Here is an 18,892-nt window from a genome sequence, read left to right on the forward strand (position 1 = left end):
ATTGTTGCCTTTTAAACTTTCCACTTCTTTATAACTATATTAATTGTTGCACAACTGCAGACTAATATGCACACATATCTGTCTTGTGCACATGAATATTTAGACAGTTTCCTCACCCCATACTTCTGTTCTCCACCTGTGGAACATTTTAAGGCACGTTGAACACAGTGGACGTTGGTTTTTCGGCTCCAGCTCATCCTTTTCCTTCATTATAGAACGTGTGTTGCATTGACATTGATAAAGTGCTCAATAGTAAAACTGTAGAACAAGAAAAATAGACTTCCTCTTCAGTGTGTAAGTGAAGTCAGAGCAGTGGTTTTTACAAAGTACCCTGTGTGAAAAGTCTAAGACATCAGCATAAACAGAGATGACAGCAGTCGTGTGGAATGAAGACAAAGCTCTGGTTCTGGGAAGAATCTAGTTTAGATTCAACATTCACAGACCAGTCATTTGGGGGAAAACCGCCTCCGCCGACACGTCCTCTAAACATCTTTGCAAACACGCTTTGAATCCAACCAAGGATCGTCTTGACAATATGTCATACAGGGGCTGGTGGAGTAAGTCACAGACTTATTTCAGTACAGGTTTTGTTCAGCGAGTCCATCTGAAAGGAGATGAAAAGAGGAATGAGTGAGATCGCACAAGAGGGATGTAAAGAAAAAAAGAGGAAATAACAGAAAAAAAGAAAAATACATTGATGTAAATGAAAACAGAGATGAATCAAAATAAAAACACCCCTGAAATCCCTGAATTTTAATGTATTTTTTGTTTTGTAATGAAGACAATGTGATTTTAACACAAATACAACAATAATTATGACCATAAAAGGCCCAACTGTTATGACTCTGAGGAAAATAATCATGAAATAATATAAAAACTAAAACATGATAAATGTCAGTATCGATCGTGTTCTGACACTAAAATATTTATTCTAATATCAGATATAAATATATGAGTTAGAACTTAAAAGACTTAGTTAAAATAATGAAGATTCATAAAAACAAGGATAAGATATTCATTAAACTATGGAACGACCTTTCAACTAAATAAAATAAATGAGGTTTACCGCTGTGGAGGAACTGGAGTTGATGCAACCCAGTGTTCTGATCCACAGCTGAAGTGAAGTGGTCCGATGAGTCCTCCCTGAGGGACTCCGGAGACCCTCCTCTAATGCAGTCCAGGTCCGGCTCACATCCGAAGGGACAGATTCCGCTGGTTTTTCTCGAGACCAGGTCTAGGTCGTCCAGGATGCTGTTGAATACACTGTCATCGAGGTCCAGCTCCCGCTTTAAAGCAGGGATGGAGGTGAGAGGAGGGGGAGGGGGAGGAGGGAGGGGCTGATGGGACCAGGTCCACGGGGCTGGACTCGGGTTCAGGGTGTGGAACATGTCGAAGCTGCTCGCCAACGACGAGATCTGCTGAGCCAGGATACTGATCTGTGCCTGTTCAATGTCGCTGTACTGGGAGGGGGGTGGGTGGGTGGGGGTGAGCATGCCGGCGTGGATGGCATGGACGGCGTGGCCGGTGTGGACAGGGACGAGGGCGCCCCCCTGTGGCTGTGGCTGCTGCTCCAGGAGGCTGAAGTCGTCCTGATGGAGGGCGCAGTCCACCAGGTTCTCACAGGTGTCCGACACCGACAGACAATCTGGAACCAACCGAGCGTCAGACGGACAAGACGGGAAGTCGAAGGTGGGAGACGAGGGGGCGGAGTCAGGGGCGGGGCCAGGGGGGCTGAAGCCTCCGTGGTGGAAGGTTGGTTCAGGGGGGTTGTGACGGCTGAGCTGGTCGGCGTATCTGTGCACGTCCATCAGGAGGTCAGGGCTGAGCTCCTCCTTCTGCGGGGGGGAGCAGGAGGATGGCGGCGTGTACGAGGACGGCGGCGTGTACGGTGGCGTGAACGCACAGCCGTCATCCCCGGAAACAGGTGAGCCGTCGCTTTGGGAACACGCTGCAAACAACACATCGTGCTCTGACTCCCTTTGCTTTCTGGACTCGTCGCTTCTGCTGCAGGATGTCCGCCGCCTCTTCAGGCCTTTGGCGTTCCCACTCGAGGTCTGGGACGCAAGGTGGGAGGAGCTTACCAGGGATGACGGTCTGAAGGTGGCGCTGCTGAGTTTCTCCTTCAGAAATCTGGCCTCGGTTTCACTAGAACAGAAGAAGGACATGTTAGTCCAAGGCAAGGTTATTATCGTTAACGAAAACTAACGAAATGGCAAAAACTAGAATTGTAAAAACATTTTCGTTAACTGAAATAAATAAAAACTATAATTAAAAGAAAAAAACGATAACTAACTGAAACTGTATTGTGTGCTTACAAAACTAACTAAAACATATAAAAATTATGGATAAAATTCCCTTCATTTTTGTCTTTGTCAGTGTCGGATTGATATGAAATCAATTTATTTCGCTCTAGCAATTTTAGCTAGCAGCACTATACGATATTTAACAGTCCATCACTTGTGGTTTCCAGTCGTCTTCTGGTCCCCACTCTACCTGGAAACATGGAGACTAAAGTTGGGAGAAAGCAGCAGAGTCCTGTCTGGGATTTATTTGAATACGACGACAGAGAAAAGATACGACTAAACTAAAACTAAACTAAAACTAAGCATTTAGAAAAAAAAAATTAAACTAATAAAAACTAGCAAACCTGCTCTAAAACTAATCAAAACTAACTGAATTAGAGAAAAAAAAAGTCAAAACTAAATAAAACTAAACTATAATGAAAAATCTAGAACTATTAGAACCTTGGTCCAGGGCTGTCAAACATGTGGCCCGTGGACCAGAACCAGCCCACCAGAGGGTCTGACCCGGTCCGAAGATACGAACAGTTGAAGGTGGTGGTGGGAAGGGGGGGGTCCACATTCGGACCAATATGATCTGGAGTCAAATAATACAATAACCTAGAAATAATGACTCCTAATGATTCTGGTTTAATGAAAAAATATTCAATTATGAAAATATTTACATTTATAAACGATCCTTTAACAGTAAACTGTGAATAATCTAAACAAATCTGAACCTGAACTGTCTGAATATAAACCAGTGTATTTGTTCCAATATTCAGTCTGTTCTTAACTGTTGTGTGTATTTGTAGATCAGTGGCGATTTCTCACAGACTGCAAGGGAGGCCCGGCTTCCCCTAAAATAATGAAAATTAAATGGTTAAATCTGTTCGGTTGTGTTGACATTTTATTGACTACAAATGTGTTAGAACGCGTTCATCTCACAGACGAGTTTGTTCAGAATCAGCTTTATCACAAATCATCGGACTCGATGTTGTTCACTTCTCCTCCATTCCCGTGTCTCTGTTTTCTCCTCCATCTCTGCTCAGTGCATTTGTCCGTAGACTGCGGGCGTCTCTGGGCTTCAACGGGACTGAGTGGAACAGTTTTTTTCTTTGCCTCAAAACTGGACGGTAATTGGATAAATGCCACGATGCTGTCCCGCCCCCGGACACCGGGCGTCTCTGGGGGTGAATGGAGCTGTGGGCGGAGCTCGGCCGGGCTGGACGCCAGAATCCCACGTGCTGATTGGAGGATCAGTTGAAAGGCTGAACCCCATTTGATTGACAGCTGTTTTCAGATCTACTCCTTCACTGACACAGTTCAGTTTAATACCGTTGCGCATTCTGCTGTGAAATCGAGAGAGAAACCACTACGAAATTACTTGTTCATTTCTTGCACTGTAAATAAAACACACTTATTGTACTTCCTTGTTTCAATTTAACATAATTTCAGCGTTTTCTTGTTTCAGTTACATAATTTAATCATTTGTTCAAGTTTAATATCGTTTTGTAGATAGTTAAATCAATCAAACTGTCGGCTAGGTCGGAGTGAAAGGAGCATCTGTAGTTTAAAAAGGCTGAAGTCTGACACCCACAACACAATGGGCCAAGGCAATCTAAGCAGCCCAGCTCTGCTGGACATTCAGAGGACACTGGTCCAGTCCCTGGAAAAGACGCCTACTGGTACGATAAGGTCACTGAGCATTTTCTTAAAAAGGAACGGAGGGCCGAATTTATGTTTAAATAACCTGACAATTTTTTTTTAATGTAAGCTGACAATGAGCTTCCTCTGTCTGAAAGACGAGCAGCCGCCACTGTTGTAGATCCACTGTGTCTGTGCGATAGAATGAACATGTAGAAATGATCAACTGAGGCTGAATATTGGTAAAATTACACTGATATTTCAGAATAAATTTCAGGTTCAGGTTTTATTTCTTTCCCTGTTCTTATTTTACTGGTCTGATCCACTTTAGATCACAGGTGTCAAACATGTGGTCCAGGGGCCAAAACCGACCCCCCAAGGTTCTAACCCAATCTGTGGGATGAAGTAAAATAATATAATAACCTATAAATAATGACTCCAAATATTCTTCATGGTTTAATGTGAAAAAATAGTATTATATTATGCCTATAAATAATGTCAACTCCAAATGCCCCCCCAACCCCCCACCACCCTCCCACTTATTTATCCTATTTCTTTGCTCTATTTATTATTATTGTGACTTCTAATTATTTAATTTTATGTTCTTATCCTGGTTTTTATCCCAGAGACTGTTTTTATCTTCTTTGAGTTTTTATTGTGTTTTATTGCATCTTGTTTTTATTTATTTGATCTTATTTATTTATTTTATTCTTTTACTTATCCATGCTGCTATACTGATGAATAGTGGAACACTGAGCACTTTTTGTCTGGACACTTGATCAAGTACCTGCCAAACAGGTTCAGTGTATGTTTTGTTGTAATGCCAAAAGCAATCACTATGTCTGCAAAACTAATCTACCCACGGGGAGAAATAAAGGAACCTTGAACCCCCCCCCAAGGGGTATTGTTTTTGTTCTGTTTTGTTTGTTTGTTTGTTTGTTTACACTTTAGTAGCAAAACTGTTGGTTGAATTCAGACCTAATTGGGTTTATAGATTACCACTGACCAGGAATAGATCTGATTACATTTAGGGAAAAGTAGGTCAAAGTTCAAATATTTTATGAATTTTTTTAAATCTTTTTTTCTCCCATTCACTTATAATGGGCGACATTTTACATGTCTATAAAATCATCAGTTTTGTTTCAGTTTACTCCAAACTTGACACATATATAGAGGTGATTAATATGACATCAGCACACATATAGACATGATGACATCAGCTGGATCCATGACAAAATAAGATATAATATGTGCGAGGGGCGGGGTTTGTTGTGTCTGGAACCAACTATTCACATCTTTTTTTGTTTGGATAGTTTGTAAAAGTAAATATTTTCATAATTTAATTTAATTTTTTGTGAGAGAAACGTGTATTTGTTATTATTTCTGTTCTTATTTTCCTGGTTCTGATCCAGTTCAGATCATATTGGTCTGAATGTAGAACCTGATGTCTGTGTGTGTTTTATCGGGTCAGTTGTGGACGTTGCGTTTGTACCTGATGATGACGTTGGTGCAGCTGAAGCTGTGGGCGTGGTCATCTTTATTGGCCACAGTGTAGATCCAACACCACGACAGGTCTTTACACTGAAGCCGAAGCACCATCTGTACCTGGAGGTCCTGGTCTGCCTGCACTGGAACCAGTTAGGAACATTATTAGACCAGTACCAGGCCAAAGGAGGAGCAGTTTGGATCAGAAAGAACAGAACCAGACCAAAGGAGGAGCAGTTTGGATCAGAAAGAACAGACAGGAAAAAGGGTCAGGTGTGGAAATGTGACTGAGCTGGACATGATTGACAGGTTTAATTCAATCTATTCTGTTAAGGAACTAAAACTCATTAACTTCCACAAAGACACATTTGAATCACAGACTAAAACACATTCACACATGAATAAATGGAATTAGATGAAGTGTCTGACATTCAGCTTTCACACTTTATAGACGTCTAATATTTATAACATTAGATATTTGAAGACTCTTTAGGGTCCTGTAAACTCTGCAGAAACAGTGGAAAACTCTCATAAACTGCACTGAAATCACTTCCTCCAGTAAATACTGAGGCTGGTTGAAGTTTTTAACCCTTTAGTATCAGACAAATCCTTTCATCACCTAAAGAACACAACATACACAGTGTTTTATACTAATGTCAGAATGTTTGTCATACAGCTTTATTTTTAACAAATTTATTTATTTATTTATTTTTTACTTTTTTTTGTATTTCATCAACTTGAGCCATAAACAAAGATACCAAATACTCAACAACTGTCATATTTTTAACCCTTTAAATGCCATGTTTGTAATGGAAACAAACCATATTTGAAGCAAAAAAAAAAAAAAAAACCACACAAAAAGTTTTTTTCTTATTCTTTCTTTTACTCACTTGGTCGAAGGGTGTTAGTGTAGGAATTTAACACTGTTTATTATGGGATGGTTTTAGTGGATGGATCAGAATTTTTTTTAAAAATCATGTAAAAATTAACAACAAATTCTGACCTAAAGCAAACTATAATATATGACCTTTAATAACATGAAGTGTAAAGTGTGTGTTTATATATATATATATATATATATATATATATATATATACACACACACACACACATATATACACATATATATGTGTGTGTCATGCTATAACATTGTAACATAATAAACTACTACTGCTTATTATTATTATTACTTGCCACATGTTTCTTCCAGTACTTTCTAATGCGCAATTGTGTTTATTTTTTTCACTACCGTTTTCTTCTCAATAGTTTTTTCATAGTTCTGTTATTGTATTGTTTTTTTATTCCTTTTTTCTTGTGCTATTTTTTTGTGTGTATATTCGTCGTTCTGCTGCTTATGGAACCATAATTTCCTGAAGGTTCTGCCCAAGGGGTCAATACAGTTCTATCCAATCTCTAATCTAATCTAAAGTGTGTTTAATACGCTCACCCTGACACCAGGAGATGAACGTGTGGTCGACTACTGGAACTTTCTGTGTTTTTGCAGGACTGTCTGCATCGTCGTTTACTTACATAAACTCCTATGAGCGTCGGCGCTCACGGGCAGATCCTCCGGGTGAACGAGGCTGTACCACGACCGTCCGCTCAGGTCTTCAGCCGAGTATCCCAGAAAAAACAGAACACTGAAAACCAAACAGGAAGTGCACATGAGTGGGCAGCGTCAGGACGGACTGTGATTGGCTGACACCGGGTCATGTGGTGCTGGTTTACCTGTCCGACACCTGGGTGAAGGTCATGTCTGGACCGTGGACGCTACTGAAGGCGTGGGAGGGGTCAGCGGCAGCGGCAGCGGCGGTCCGGGGGTTCGCTGTGGGTGTGCACATGGCCACGAACAGACGGTGGGTGGCGCTGGTAGCGGAGGTGGAGGCGGGACACAGGTCAGGGAAAGACCGGAAGCTTCCTGTGACCAACATGGAGCAGGAGGCGCCGTTCTGGAGCCTGAAGGCCTTGGAGGTCTGCATTCGACAGATAAAACTCCGATCTGAAGGAAAGAAAAGCAGACACTGAGCTCAGCTTTACTCCAGGAGGCGGAGCTTCCTGTTCACTCCGCCCACTGTGGAAGGTTTTGGTGTTTCCTACCTGAGGACGAGTCCTCGCCAGCGTCTAAGTTGGACTTGACCACGTCCACGTCTGATCGTTCCACCATGTCGTACAAAGTGTCTCCTTGAAGAACGTCGACCTGGAAGTTCAGAAGTTTAAGGTCAGTAACGGTGGGCGACGCCCAGCGGCATGAGGACAGAGGCGGGACACCCACCATGGACAGACCCAGGTACTCCACCACGTTCTCAGACACGTACACCAGTTTCCCACAGGACGTTGTGACCAGGATGAAGCCGTGAAGGGCTGGGAGGAAGGCCTCGTACGGCAGCGGCGGTGGGCAGAGGGGCGGGGCTTCAGACCGGACGCCTGAAGGACGAGACGAAGACGACACCATTAAAGTCAGTGACTTCAGGAATGTGTTCACATCCATAAACACAGTTATCTGTTCGACTAAAACCAGGTTTAAATCAGGTTTAAGGTTTAATCCAGTAAATATTTATTAAATATTAAAGGCTAATTATTAAGTTTTTATTAAATATCAAAGGATAATTATTAAGTATTTATTAAATATTAAAGGATAATTGTTAAGTATTTATTAAATACAAAAGGATGATTATTAAGTATTTATTAAACATTAAAGGATAATTATTAAGTATTTATTAAACATTAAAGGATAATTATTAAGTATTTATTAAATATCAAATGACAATTATTAAGTATTTATTATTAAATGATATAGGATAATTGTTAAGTATTTATTAAATATTAAAGGATGATTATTAAGTATTTATTAAATATTAAAGGATAATTATTAAGTATTTATTAAACATTCAAGGACCTGGGTTCGATTCCAACACCTGTTGACGGGGGGTGGGACCTTTCTGTGTGGAGTTTGCATGTTCTCCTCGTGTCTGTGTGGGTTCTCTCCGGGTACTCCGGCTTCCTCCCACCATCCAAACACATGCACTAATAGGTTAACTGGCTAATCTAAATTGCCCATAGGTGTGAATGTGAGAGTGATTGTTTGTCTCTATATGTTCAGCCCTGCGATGAACTGGCGACTTGTCCAGGGTGTACCCCGCCTTCGCCCCTATGTGGCTGGGATAGGCTCCAAGTGACCCCCGTGACCCTAGTGAGGATAAAGCGGGTTCAGAAAATGAATGAATGAATAAACATTCAAGGACAATTATTATGTACTTATTAAACATTAAAGGATAATTATTAAGTATTTATTAAATATTAAAGGATAATTATTAAGTATTTATTAAACATCCAAGGATAATTATTAAGTATTTATTAAACATCCAAGGATAATTATTAAGTATTTATTAAACATTCAATTATAATTATTAAGTATTTATTAAACATTAAAGAATAATTGTTAAGTATTTACTAAATATTAAACGATAATTATTAAGTATTTATTAAACATTCAAGGATAAATTATCAGTGGTAAATAAGTCGTAAACACAGATAAACTGTGACCCTTTAACCCTTTGGTGTCTGGTCCACAGACGTCCTTTAAACACCTACATCCCATAATATGCACGGCGCCCTATTAATGTTCAAATGTTTTTCAAACAGTTTATTTATTTCATTATCTTGAGCCATAAACAAAAATACCAAATACTCAATAACTGTTGTATTTTAACTCTTTAAATGACATGTTTTAATGGAAACAAACCATGTTTTTGATGCAAAAAAAACCAAAACAAAAATACTTTCTTTCAATATTCTACATATAAATTATATTACTGTTTTATTTTTATTTTGTTCTTCCTGTCACCTGAACACCAGAGGGTTAAAGTGTGTTTAATATGTTCACCTGGACACCGGAGGGTTAAAGTGTGTTTAATATGTTCACCTGGACACCGGAGGGTTAAAGTGTGTTTAATATGTTCACCTGGACACCGGAGGGTTAAAGTGTGTTTAATATGTTCACCTGGACACCGGAGGGTTAAAGTGTGTTTAATATGTTCACCTGAACACCGGAGGGTTAAAGTGTGTTTAATATGTTCACCTGGACACCGGAGGATTAAAGTGTGTTTAATATGTTCACCTGAACACCAGAGGGTTAAAGTGTGTTTAATATGTTCACCTGAACACCAGAGGGTTAAAGTGTGTTTAATATGTTCACCTGGACACCGGAGGGTTAAAGTGTGTTTAATATGTTCACCTGAACACCAGAGGGTTAAAGTGTGTTTAATATGTTCACCTGGACAACACAACACTGCATTTAGGTGAGTTTTTCTGATTCTTTCTGTATTAATGTCTCTGTGTTTATCAGCAATAATTACATCATTACATGCTGTAATTTATCATATATTCACTGGTTAAAATGTAGTTACTTATTATTACTTCTGCCAAGGAGGTTATGTTTTTGCCGGCATTGGTTCATCTGTTTGTTTGTCTGTCTGCAAGATAACTCAAAAAGTTATGGATGGACTTGGATGAAAATTTCAGGAAATGTTGATACTGTCACAAGGAACAAATGAGTAAATTTTGGTGGTGACCTGGGGGGGGGGGGGGGGGGGGGGGTGTCACTGATCTTCCTTGGCAGAGGTCTGTGCTCTCCGAGTGCTTTTCCAGTGTTATTTATGCATTTATCTACATGTGTCATCACTGTTTAAACTCATTATTTCACCCTCCCAGTCTGCTCGTCCTCACTGTAGAAGTTTCTAGATTAAGTTTAATTAACCTTTCTGACATTAATACATCAGTGATGAATCCTTAATTAAAGGTTTGGAGGAGATCACACTATCACAGAATATCACGTCCTGTTTCAATGAAAGGTGGAGATTTTTATTAAAACTGAAAATGGCAGGAATATACTGATGTTGAGGACATCATTTCGAAAATGTAAAAGGATTCAATTTAAATTCAGCCCAAATCAGCCTCAAAATATACCATTATTTAATATGAAGTTTTACATCTTTTTAATCATTTAACTTTTGTTTAGAAAATGCATCTGATTTCAGGCTGAAAATTGTGATTTATGCTGTTTTAATAAAAGTCAACACTGTCCAGGACGATGAGGAGGAGGATGTTCAGGTGTAATCTGCAGCTCCACCACCAGGAGTCACTAAAAATCACACACTGAACCTGGACGTTGACGGAGTTTACGACGGATTATTTGAATCATGTTTAATAAAATGAATGAAGGATATGTTTATCTGTAAACTCAGGCCTGTTTTTTTCAGCAATTACACTCACAGATTCAGAAATAACCCATTTTTTTCATTTCTTTGCACTTTTTAAAGGTTCAGGTACAGTTTTATCTATGACACTTGTTTTTGATAACTTTTATATTCAATCTCTGAACTTTCTACATGTTCTGTATATGAAATATGAACGACTACAGCTGTTTTTGACACAGAAGATCATATTAAAACAAACATTAAAACACACATATATGTTTAAATAAAATCCTGTTTGTTAAGGTTAGATTTACAGACGTGTCCGTTCTTGATTTTCCTTTTCTTCTGCACATTTTAACACAAATATCTACTTTTTCTCCTTAAATTTGTTAAACATACTTTAGTTTAAAGGATTCTCCTTAATGTTTAGTTTGTATCAGTTTGACTCTTTCAGGACATTTCAAAGGTTGTACTTTTACTTTAATCAGTACTTCTACTTTTATTTGAATATTTTTTTAAAGGTTTTTCTCTAATTCGACTTCCTTCACCTGTTCTTCATGTTGTGCTTGATGTTTTTCTTTCACTGCAACAAAACAGGATATTTGTTGTTTTTGTTTTCTTAATTATGCAAAATTCATGTTTTTATTTCTTGCCAGTGAGAAGCTGATTTTTATGTAAACTTATATGTTGCATATATTTATTTTATCTGTAGTATATAAGTGGCATTCTGTATGTTTTAGTATTTCTTTGTAATCTTTTGTACATTGTCAATATTTTTTAGAATAATTTTGTATTTCATTGCTCTTGCAACAGTGACAATAAAGATCTATTCTATTCTATTCTATCACTTTAACTGCATGAAGGAGCTGAATCAGTCGTCTCTTTTCCACTGATCCTCCAATTGTGCGAATATAACTAGAAAAATTTGTCTAATGGAAAAATGGCAATTTCACCAAAAGTCTCGTTTTTCGATGAAAAGTTTTTGTTCGTTAGAGGTGGTTTTTCAGGCGTAACAAAACTGGTATATCATGCAAAACTGCACATTTTTGCACAACTAGAGTCACATGACCAAAACAAACAGATGTGGATGGATGTTAGAACAAGAGAAGACAAAGAGTTGAACCCAAATGTGTGTATGTGGAAACCACATCAGTTTAGAATTTAGGAGGAGATAGAGGAGGAACCAGCATTCTAGATTCAAAATATAACTTTTGTTATGCTTTGGCGCTACATAAATAAAATTTGATTTGATTTGAAAACAACACATATTTCTGTTCCTGTTTATGGAAGGACTGACACTGACATCTACCAGAAGAAAGAAACTCATCAGCACATTTGGGATTGAATGGACAAACCAACATTACACACTTGTGTTTGGAACACATTTATATAAATATGGGACAGTTTAGCTCAGATGGACCATGGAAAAGAGACTAGTGTTTTTATTTCTGAGTAAAGAAAGTCTGGACTTTGACCTCTACAGCAAAAAAAACATCAGATTTTGTTTCCAAATTGGACTAAATTCATCCGATAAGTGAAAGTCCAGTTTGAGTTTAGACGAGACTTGGGTTTGTTCTGAATGAAATGATGGAAAACCTCCTGAACCAGGAGGGTCAGAGGTTCTGGACCAGAGGCTCTGGACCAGGGGCTCTGGACCAGAGGTTCTGGACCAGAGGTTCTGGACCAGAGGTTGTGGTTCTGGTGTTGGGGGGTTGAATGGTGCAGGTTTTCAGACTCACCCTGGAGCAGGACCGTCTTGCGGACGTACGTGCAGATGGCGGCCATGGCATGCAGGTAGGACAGACGCTCCTGGTCGTCCTGGCCGACGGGCAGCAGGGCTCGCATGTTCCGGATCTCGTGGTTGATGTGGTCCCGCCGGGCCTTGGAGGCTCCTTTGGTGGATCTGTGGGAGACCATGATGAGCATGAGGGGGTCAGGGTTTGGGTCTGGATCCGCCTCTATGCCCTACACTCTGAAACCGACGCCCCTGAACTGGACCAGATCCCACCTCATCAGGCGCGCGCTGTGGCTCTTCTCTCCGTTGCTATGGAGACAGTGGATGCAAGAGGAGACCGGCGCCTCTGATCAGACCGGTCTGAGTGATGAGCGAGAGCCCGGGCCGGGGGTTTTATAATGGCCGGGGCCTGAGCGTGGGTGGGGGGCGGGGCTTCTGCTGCTCCTCCATGTCCTTATAAAGGGGGAGGAGGGGGGCAGGGGGCGGGGCATCAGAGCAGTGTGTCCCACGTCACCAGGACACAAAGATCCACAAAAGGACAATGAGGACACGAGCAAACACAGAACCAGAGCGCTGACAGGTTTAATATGTAGGCCAGGGGGTCAAACATACAGCCCGTGGACCAGAACCGGCCTCAAAGGGTCTGACCCGGTCTAAGGGGAGGAGTTTATGAAAGAACAGAATAACACTGAAAATAGGAGCGATTATTTTAGTTCAGGTTTAACATTCAGACCAACAGGATCTAAAGTGGATCAGAACCAAATAAGAACAGAATAAACTGGAAATAAGGACAAATACTAATGTTTGTTTTGTGTAAAAAAGAAAAACTACATAAAAATGTTTATATTCACAAACGATCCTTTAACAAAAAATATGACTAACCTGAACTGTCTTCATATAAACCAGTGTATTTGTACCATTATTCTGCCTGTTCTTAACTGTTGTGTGTATTTGTAGATCCACTGTATCTGTACGATAGAATGAACATGTAGAAATGATAAACTGAGGTTTAATATTATTAAAATTACACTGATTTTTATTCATAAACTTCAGGTTGTTCATGTTATTCACATATTTTTAAAGAATAGTTTGTAGATGTAAACATTTTCATAATGTAATTTTATTTCTTTCCCTGTTATTATTTTACTGGTCTGATCCACTTTAGATCACAGGTGTCAAACATGTGGTCCAGGGGCCAAAACCAGCCCCCCAGTGGTTCTAACCTGGCTCCTGGGATGAAAATAATAACAGAATAACCTAGAAATAATTAATCCAAATATTGTTTTTGGTTTAATGTGAAAAAAATTATATGTCTATAAATAATGATAACTTCTCTTTGTTTTAGTGTAAAATATCCCCCATTAAATTATGAAAATATTTACATTAACAAACAATCCTTTAAAAATAAAATGTGAAAAACCTGAAATGTGTAACGAAAGTTCAGTGTAATTTTACTAATATTCTGCCTGTTATTAAATGTTTTGTGCCTTTGTAGATTTGATCTTTAATACACATGTATGAATGAGAAGTTGAGGCAGAATATTGTTAAAAATGCACTTATTTTTATGAAGAAATTTCAGTTTTTCAAGTTATTCACATCTTTTTGTTCAGATAGTTTGAAAATGTACATATTTTCATAATTTAATGTTATATTTTGGCACTAAAACAGAGAATAGTTTGGAGTTGTCATTATTTAAAGCCGTTACGTTTCTATTTAACTGGTTTGATCCACTTTAGATCCTTTTGGGCTGAATGTGGAACCTGAACTAACAGGAGTTGGATGTCCATGAACAATTGGACAGATTTAAAGACGTGTGATGGAGGAGTTGGACCTTCTACTCCTTCATGAACCCAACCTTCAAAATCTACAGGTGTGGATTCAGATCCTCCTCCTTTGGTTAAAATAAACCCTTAAAAACCTTCAGATTCACTGGAAACACATTAAAATTCTCTGAGAATCGATTCATCGTCAAATATTAAATGAATAAACAGCTGCTCTTCAGTGACTCCTTGAAGGTTTATTTTCTCTGTTTGCAGATTCTGAAATGTGCAAATGTTCTGGTTTTGTTTTTTTCTACGACATTAAACAACATTTAACAACATTTAACAACTTGGAGACAAAACTTTGGACCCAGAAAAAAAAGGACATTTCCAGACATTTTCAACCTGAACCTCATTTGAATCAAACACTTTTAGCTCCAGTTCAAACATTTAGAAGGTTTGAATATTTTTGAAGTAGTTTAGGAAAAGTCTGAGAAACTCTAGTGTTTTCTTTAATAAACACATTTAGTTTTTCGTCACTTCTTCTTCTGTGTCAGGTTTTGTTGCTGAACTTTTCCTTGAGGTGAATTATTCTGGTTTTAGCAGTGACACAGACTTCATTAAATAGATGTGGTTCCATGTGTCTGCGGTTCAAGAACAATTAGAACAAAAATAAATAAAGAAAAACCATCAGTGTTTGAATCTAAATCAGCAGAAGTCAGGTTCAGTCTGTTTTCTTTTTCTGTTGTGATTTTTATATAATTTTTCATTGTCTTTTCCTTTTATTTCATGTTCATATTTTATCTGTAGTTTAACCACAAAAGAACTAAAGTCAACTTTAACCTGAAAAAACAGCTGGAACTGAATCCATCTGATCTGATCATCAGGGTTTTAAGTCTGAAAATAACTTCAGTTTAAATTAACGCAGTTCATTTCAGCCCAAACCATTTAAATTAATGTGGATTCACTTTGTGGACTGACTCGGACCGGATCAGGTTCAGAATGGATCTTTACGCATCGTGGACCGGAACCCAGATCAGGACCGTAAAGTGGACTGGGACTGACCTGAACCTCCGGCTGAATGCGCGCTGCGGATCCGCGTCCAGACGGTGTGACGCGCACGGCGCGTTCACGAGGCTCCTGCAGGACTGGCACCAGATGGTCATGATGGGTCTGAAGGTCCACGAACCGGATCCGCCAGACCACTTTTCCAACAGGGTCAGAGCTTCAGTAAAGGGAGCTCAGCAGAACCATGTCCTGAACCCGGTCCAGGTCCCACCTCTGCGGACTCTGCTCAGTGTGGACCCGGTCCCAGGGTCCGTCCTTTTAAAGCCCAGACCCGGTCCCTTGAGCCGGATGAGAGGAAACCGGATCATGTCACTGTGACGACAGAGGATGGAGGCGGGCCCAGACCAGGGACCTGAAGACCGGGACTCAGATGGGGGTCCACGGGCGGAGACACGGACTCTTAGTCCAGGAAATAGACGGAATCATCAACTTTAACAGGCCCACAGTCCAGAATATAGACGGAGCCAGACTTTAATAGACCCACAGTCCAGAAAAAAGACGGAGCCAGACTTTAACAAACCCACAATCCAGAAAACAGACGGAACCATCAAAGTTAATAGCTTCAGAGTTTAGAAAATAGATTGCACCAGATTTTAACAGACTCAGATTTCTGAAAATAGACGGAACCATCAACTTTAGCAAACCCCCAGTCCAGAAAACAGACGGATCCAAACTTTAACAAACCCAGAGTTCAGAATATAGACCAAACCATCAGACTCCAACAGACCCATAGTCCAGGAAATAGACGGAACCATGAGCTGCTAACAGGCCCAGAGTCAGTTCACATTAATTCGTCTATTTAATGTCAGGTACTAAAATTCTGTTCAGTTTAATTCATCATGTCTATAGTCTCTTACCAGGTGACTCCATTAATGAACAGATGTGTGTAAATGACACCGAGTCGATCATTGGTCCAGTTTAACATAAGCACAACAATCCAACCCCAGTGGAATTAATGTGTTAATGTACTGATCCTTGTCAGAAGGAAATAGCCACTCAAAGTACGTCATGACAACTTGTTATCGTCAGCAAAACAAGTTGAAACTCTGCGTTTTGACATTATTATTATTAATTATTATAATTTTTTTTTTTTTTTTACATTATAGAGGATTATTTTCCCCCTCGGGTTTCCCCGCCCCCGGATGTGACGTCTTGTGTCGATCTGTATTTGGTCTTTGTTCGTAAACCCCAAATATAAGTAGAACAAAATGTTCACAGTTTCACATTATGAGACCAGTGGGTACGACTTTAATCTGGTAAATTATGATATTTTTTCCACCTGTTTTTAAATTACAACGTTATTCTTATAATGACTTTTATTCTCATAAAATTATGGGTTTTATCTTGATATTTTATGACTTTATTCTCACAGTGACAAGTGTTTTTATTTTCTTTTGGGGCCCTGATATGCCGTCGTAAATCTCAGAAAAACATGGAAAAAGATACATATTTAAAAAGAAAAAAAAGTGATGTAGCAAAGAATCTGAAAAAAAAAAAAAAAAAAAAAAACACCCAAAAACCTTTGTCATGGATAAAACTTTTGCCATTGACTATGGATTAGTTGGATCTGCAATCTTCTCTGTTGGACAAAGAGAATCCATATAAATATGACAAACAATATTCACAAAAACAGAAGAAGAAAACACGTGAAATCACCGTTGATTCAATTATTATTGCACTGTTTTGTGAAGCTCATCAAAAACTCACTTTTTACTGTGGATAAACATGAACTGTTTTATGTTTCCTGTATTATCTTTCAGTTATTACATTATTTATTAGGTTCATTATTGAAATTGTTTGTCTTGATAATAATGTTTTTCATGTTCATCTGGTTGAATTTCTTCTTACATTATATCTTATTTCTTTTGTGCTTTCATCTTGTTTTGTCTTTAGCGTAATTTGGTTCATTTTTTTACAGTGTTTGTATCTTTTTTACATGTTTGTTTTGTTGCAGCTTTTATGTCGTGTTCATCAAATTGAACTTTTTACAGTATTTATGTTTTATACAATATTTGTTCTTTTACATGTTTTATGTAATTTTCATGTTTTATTTTTTCATCTTTTTACATCAGTTTCATTAAGTTTTGTCTTAATAACATGTTTGTTTTGTTGCAGTTTTTACGGTATATTCATGTTTGAGTTTTATTTCATTTTCTGCAACATCTGCTTTAGTCGTTTTAAAAAAAACTTATCTATCTTGTTGAATCTTTTACAGAATTTTCAACCAGTTTTGTCTTTAATGTAATTTTCTTTCTGTCGACATTTTTCCGTTGTTTTCATCTAGTTTCATATTTAATGAATAAGTTAAAACAACAAATTAATGTCAAGAGGAGTTCTGGTTCTGATGCGGTCTTGATCTGATTCTGATCTAGTCTTGATCTGGTCGTGAACTGGTTCTGATGCGGTCTTGATCTGGTTCTGATCTAGTCTTGATCTGGTTCTGATCTGGTCTTGATCGGATTCTGATCTGGTCTTGAATTGGCTCTGATCTGGTCTTGATCTGGTTCTGATCTGGTTGTGATCTAGTCTTGATCTGGTCCGTGTCATCTCAGGTTCTAAATCCTTCCGTCCTTCGAGGGTCCGTTTCCTCCGAGGCCTCCTGGTCCTTAAACGCCTCTTCACTTAAATCCCTCATTTAGCCTCGTTGACCCTGTTTGGGGCAGAGACCTAGAACTTGAGCGAGGTCCTGGACCCGGGGTGGGGGACTGGGGGCGTTGGAGGATGGGGGGTACGGGGGACAAGACAAAACAAATCACTGGACAAATCCTGGTGGACCCTGAGGGGCCGCTGGGATCGTCTGGGGGCCAATCAGACCCCTTTGGATGAGGGTCTGCTGCATTAGCGCCTGGTTTCCAGACCGGGATGGACTCTGGGGCCAGACGGGGGTCCGAGTGCAGCCCTGCTTCCTGAGGGGGGGGTGGGTCTGGGGGGGACCAGGCGGGACAGGGTGTCTCTGCTGGTCCACTTTAAGCCGAGGCCTGCACTTAACCCGGCAGATAACGGCGGCTTTATGGCCCAGGACTGGTGACAGACAGGAACGGACTGGCAGGACCAGGACCAGGACCATGACCCCGGGGGGGGGGGGGGGGTCTATTGACCAGACCCCCCCAATGTCAGCTGCACGCCTGTAGAAGAGGGGCTGCGGGAGTCGTCTTGAACAGTACCTGATGCAGATGAAGGATGTCAGACCAGAGGGGTCAGGTCTGGTTCTGGATCAGAGGACCGGGTTCAGGTCTGGTTCTGGATCAGAGGACCGGGTTCAGGTCTGGTTCTGGACCAGAGGACCGGGTTCAGGTCCGGTTCTGGATCAAAGGACCGGGTTCAGGTCTGGTTCTGGATCAGAGGCCCGGGTTCAGGTCTGGTTCTGGGTCAGAGGACCAGGACTTTCCAGACCTTGAAAACACAACATTGAAATTCATGGATTTTCAAGGATTTCAAACACCTGAACCGCCCCTGCTTTACCTGTAAAACTAAATTAAAACTGAATTAAACAGAATTAAACTCATCAGGCATTCACGTTCAGACCAGACGTTACCAACTCAAATGGTCTCATCTTTATTATTGATACGGTTATAAAGCAGATATTGCACAGGAAGTCCTGACCCACGTCCACAGATAAAACCCTGTCCAAAAATTAAATACAAAAAATAAAAATAAGAATAATATGAAAACTTAAAGGAAAGGGGAGCGGCACAGTCCAATGAATTGAAATAAACTCCAGC

The 18,892-nt window shown here is 39.7% G+C and overlaps 1 protein-coding gene across 1 annotated transcript; it reads right to left on the minus strand.

The window, feature by feature from the left end:
• Positions 1–43: 43 nt before the first annotated feature.
• On the minus strand, positions 44–15,875 carry npas4l (neuronal PAS domain protein 4 like). The gene is made up of 9 exons (XM_030155706.1): positions 15,168–15,875; positions 12,346–12,509; positions 7,684–7,835; positions 7,509–7,608; positions 7,140–7,410; positions 6,942–7,051; positions 5,419–5,554; positions 1,067–2,145; positions 44–604 (listed from the first exon to the last, which is right to left on the minus strand). The coding sequence occupies exons 1-9, from the start codon at positions 15,266–15,268 to the stop codon at positions 576–578; spliced, it is 2,142 nt and encodes a 713-aa protein (XP_030011566.1). The 5' UTR covers positions 15,269–15,875; the 3' UTR covers positions 44–575.
• Between the last annotated feature and the right edge of the window lie 3,017 nt (positions 15,876–18,892).

The sequence above is a fragment of the Sphaeramia orbicularis genome, chromosome 15 (genome assembly GCF_902148855.1).
Source record: "Sphaeramia orbicularis chromosome 15, fSphaOr1.1, whole genome shotgun sequence".
NCBI classification, from domain to species: domain Eukaryota; kingdom Metazoa; phylum Chordata; class Actinopteri; order Kurtiformes; family Apogonidae; genus Sphaeramia; species Sphaeramia orbicularis.

Excerpts from the sequence above, each read along its gene's own strand:
- npas4l (XM_030155706.1), bottom strand. The coding sequence starts at position 15,268 with ATGACCATCTGGTGCCAGTCCTGCAGGAGCCTCGTGAACGCGCCGTGC. Across the intron at positions 7,609-7,683 it reads AGTACCTGGGTCTGTCCATG|GTCGACGTTCTTCAAGGAGA; the intron begins GTGGGTGTCCCG and ends CTGAACTTCCAG. Across the intron at positions 5,555-6,941 it reads CGACGCTCATAGGAGTTTAT|TGCAGGCAGACCAGGACCTC; the intron begins GTAAGTAAACGA and ends AACTGGTTCCAG.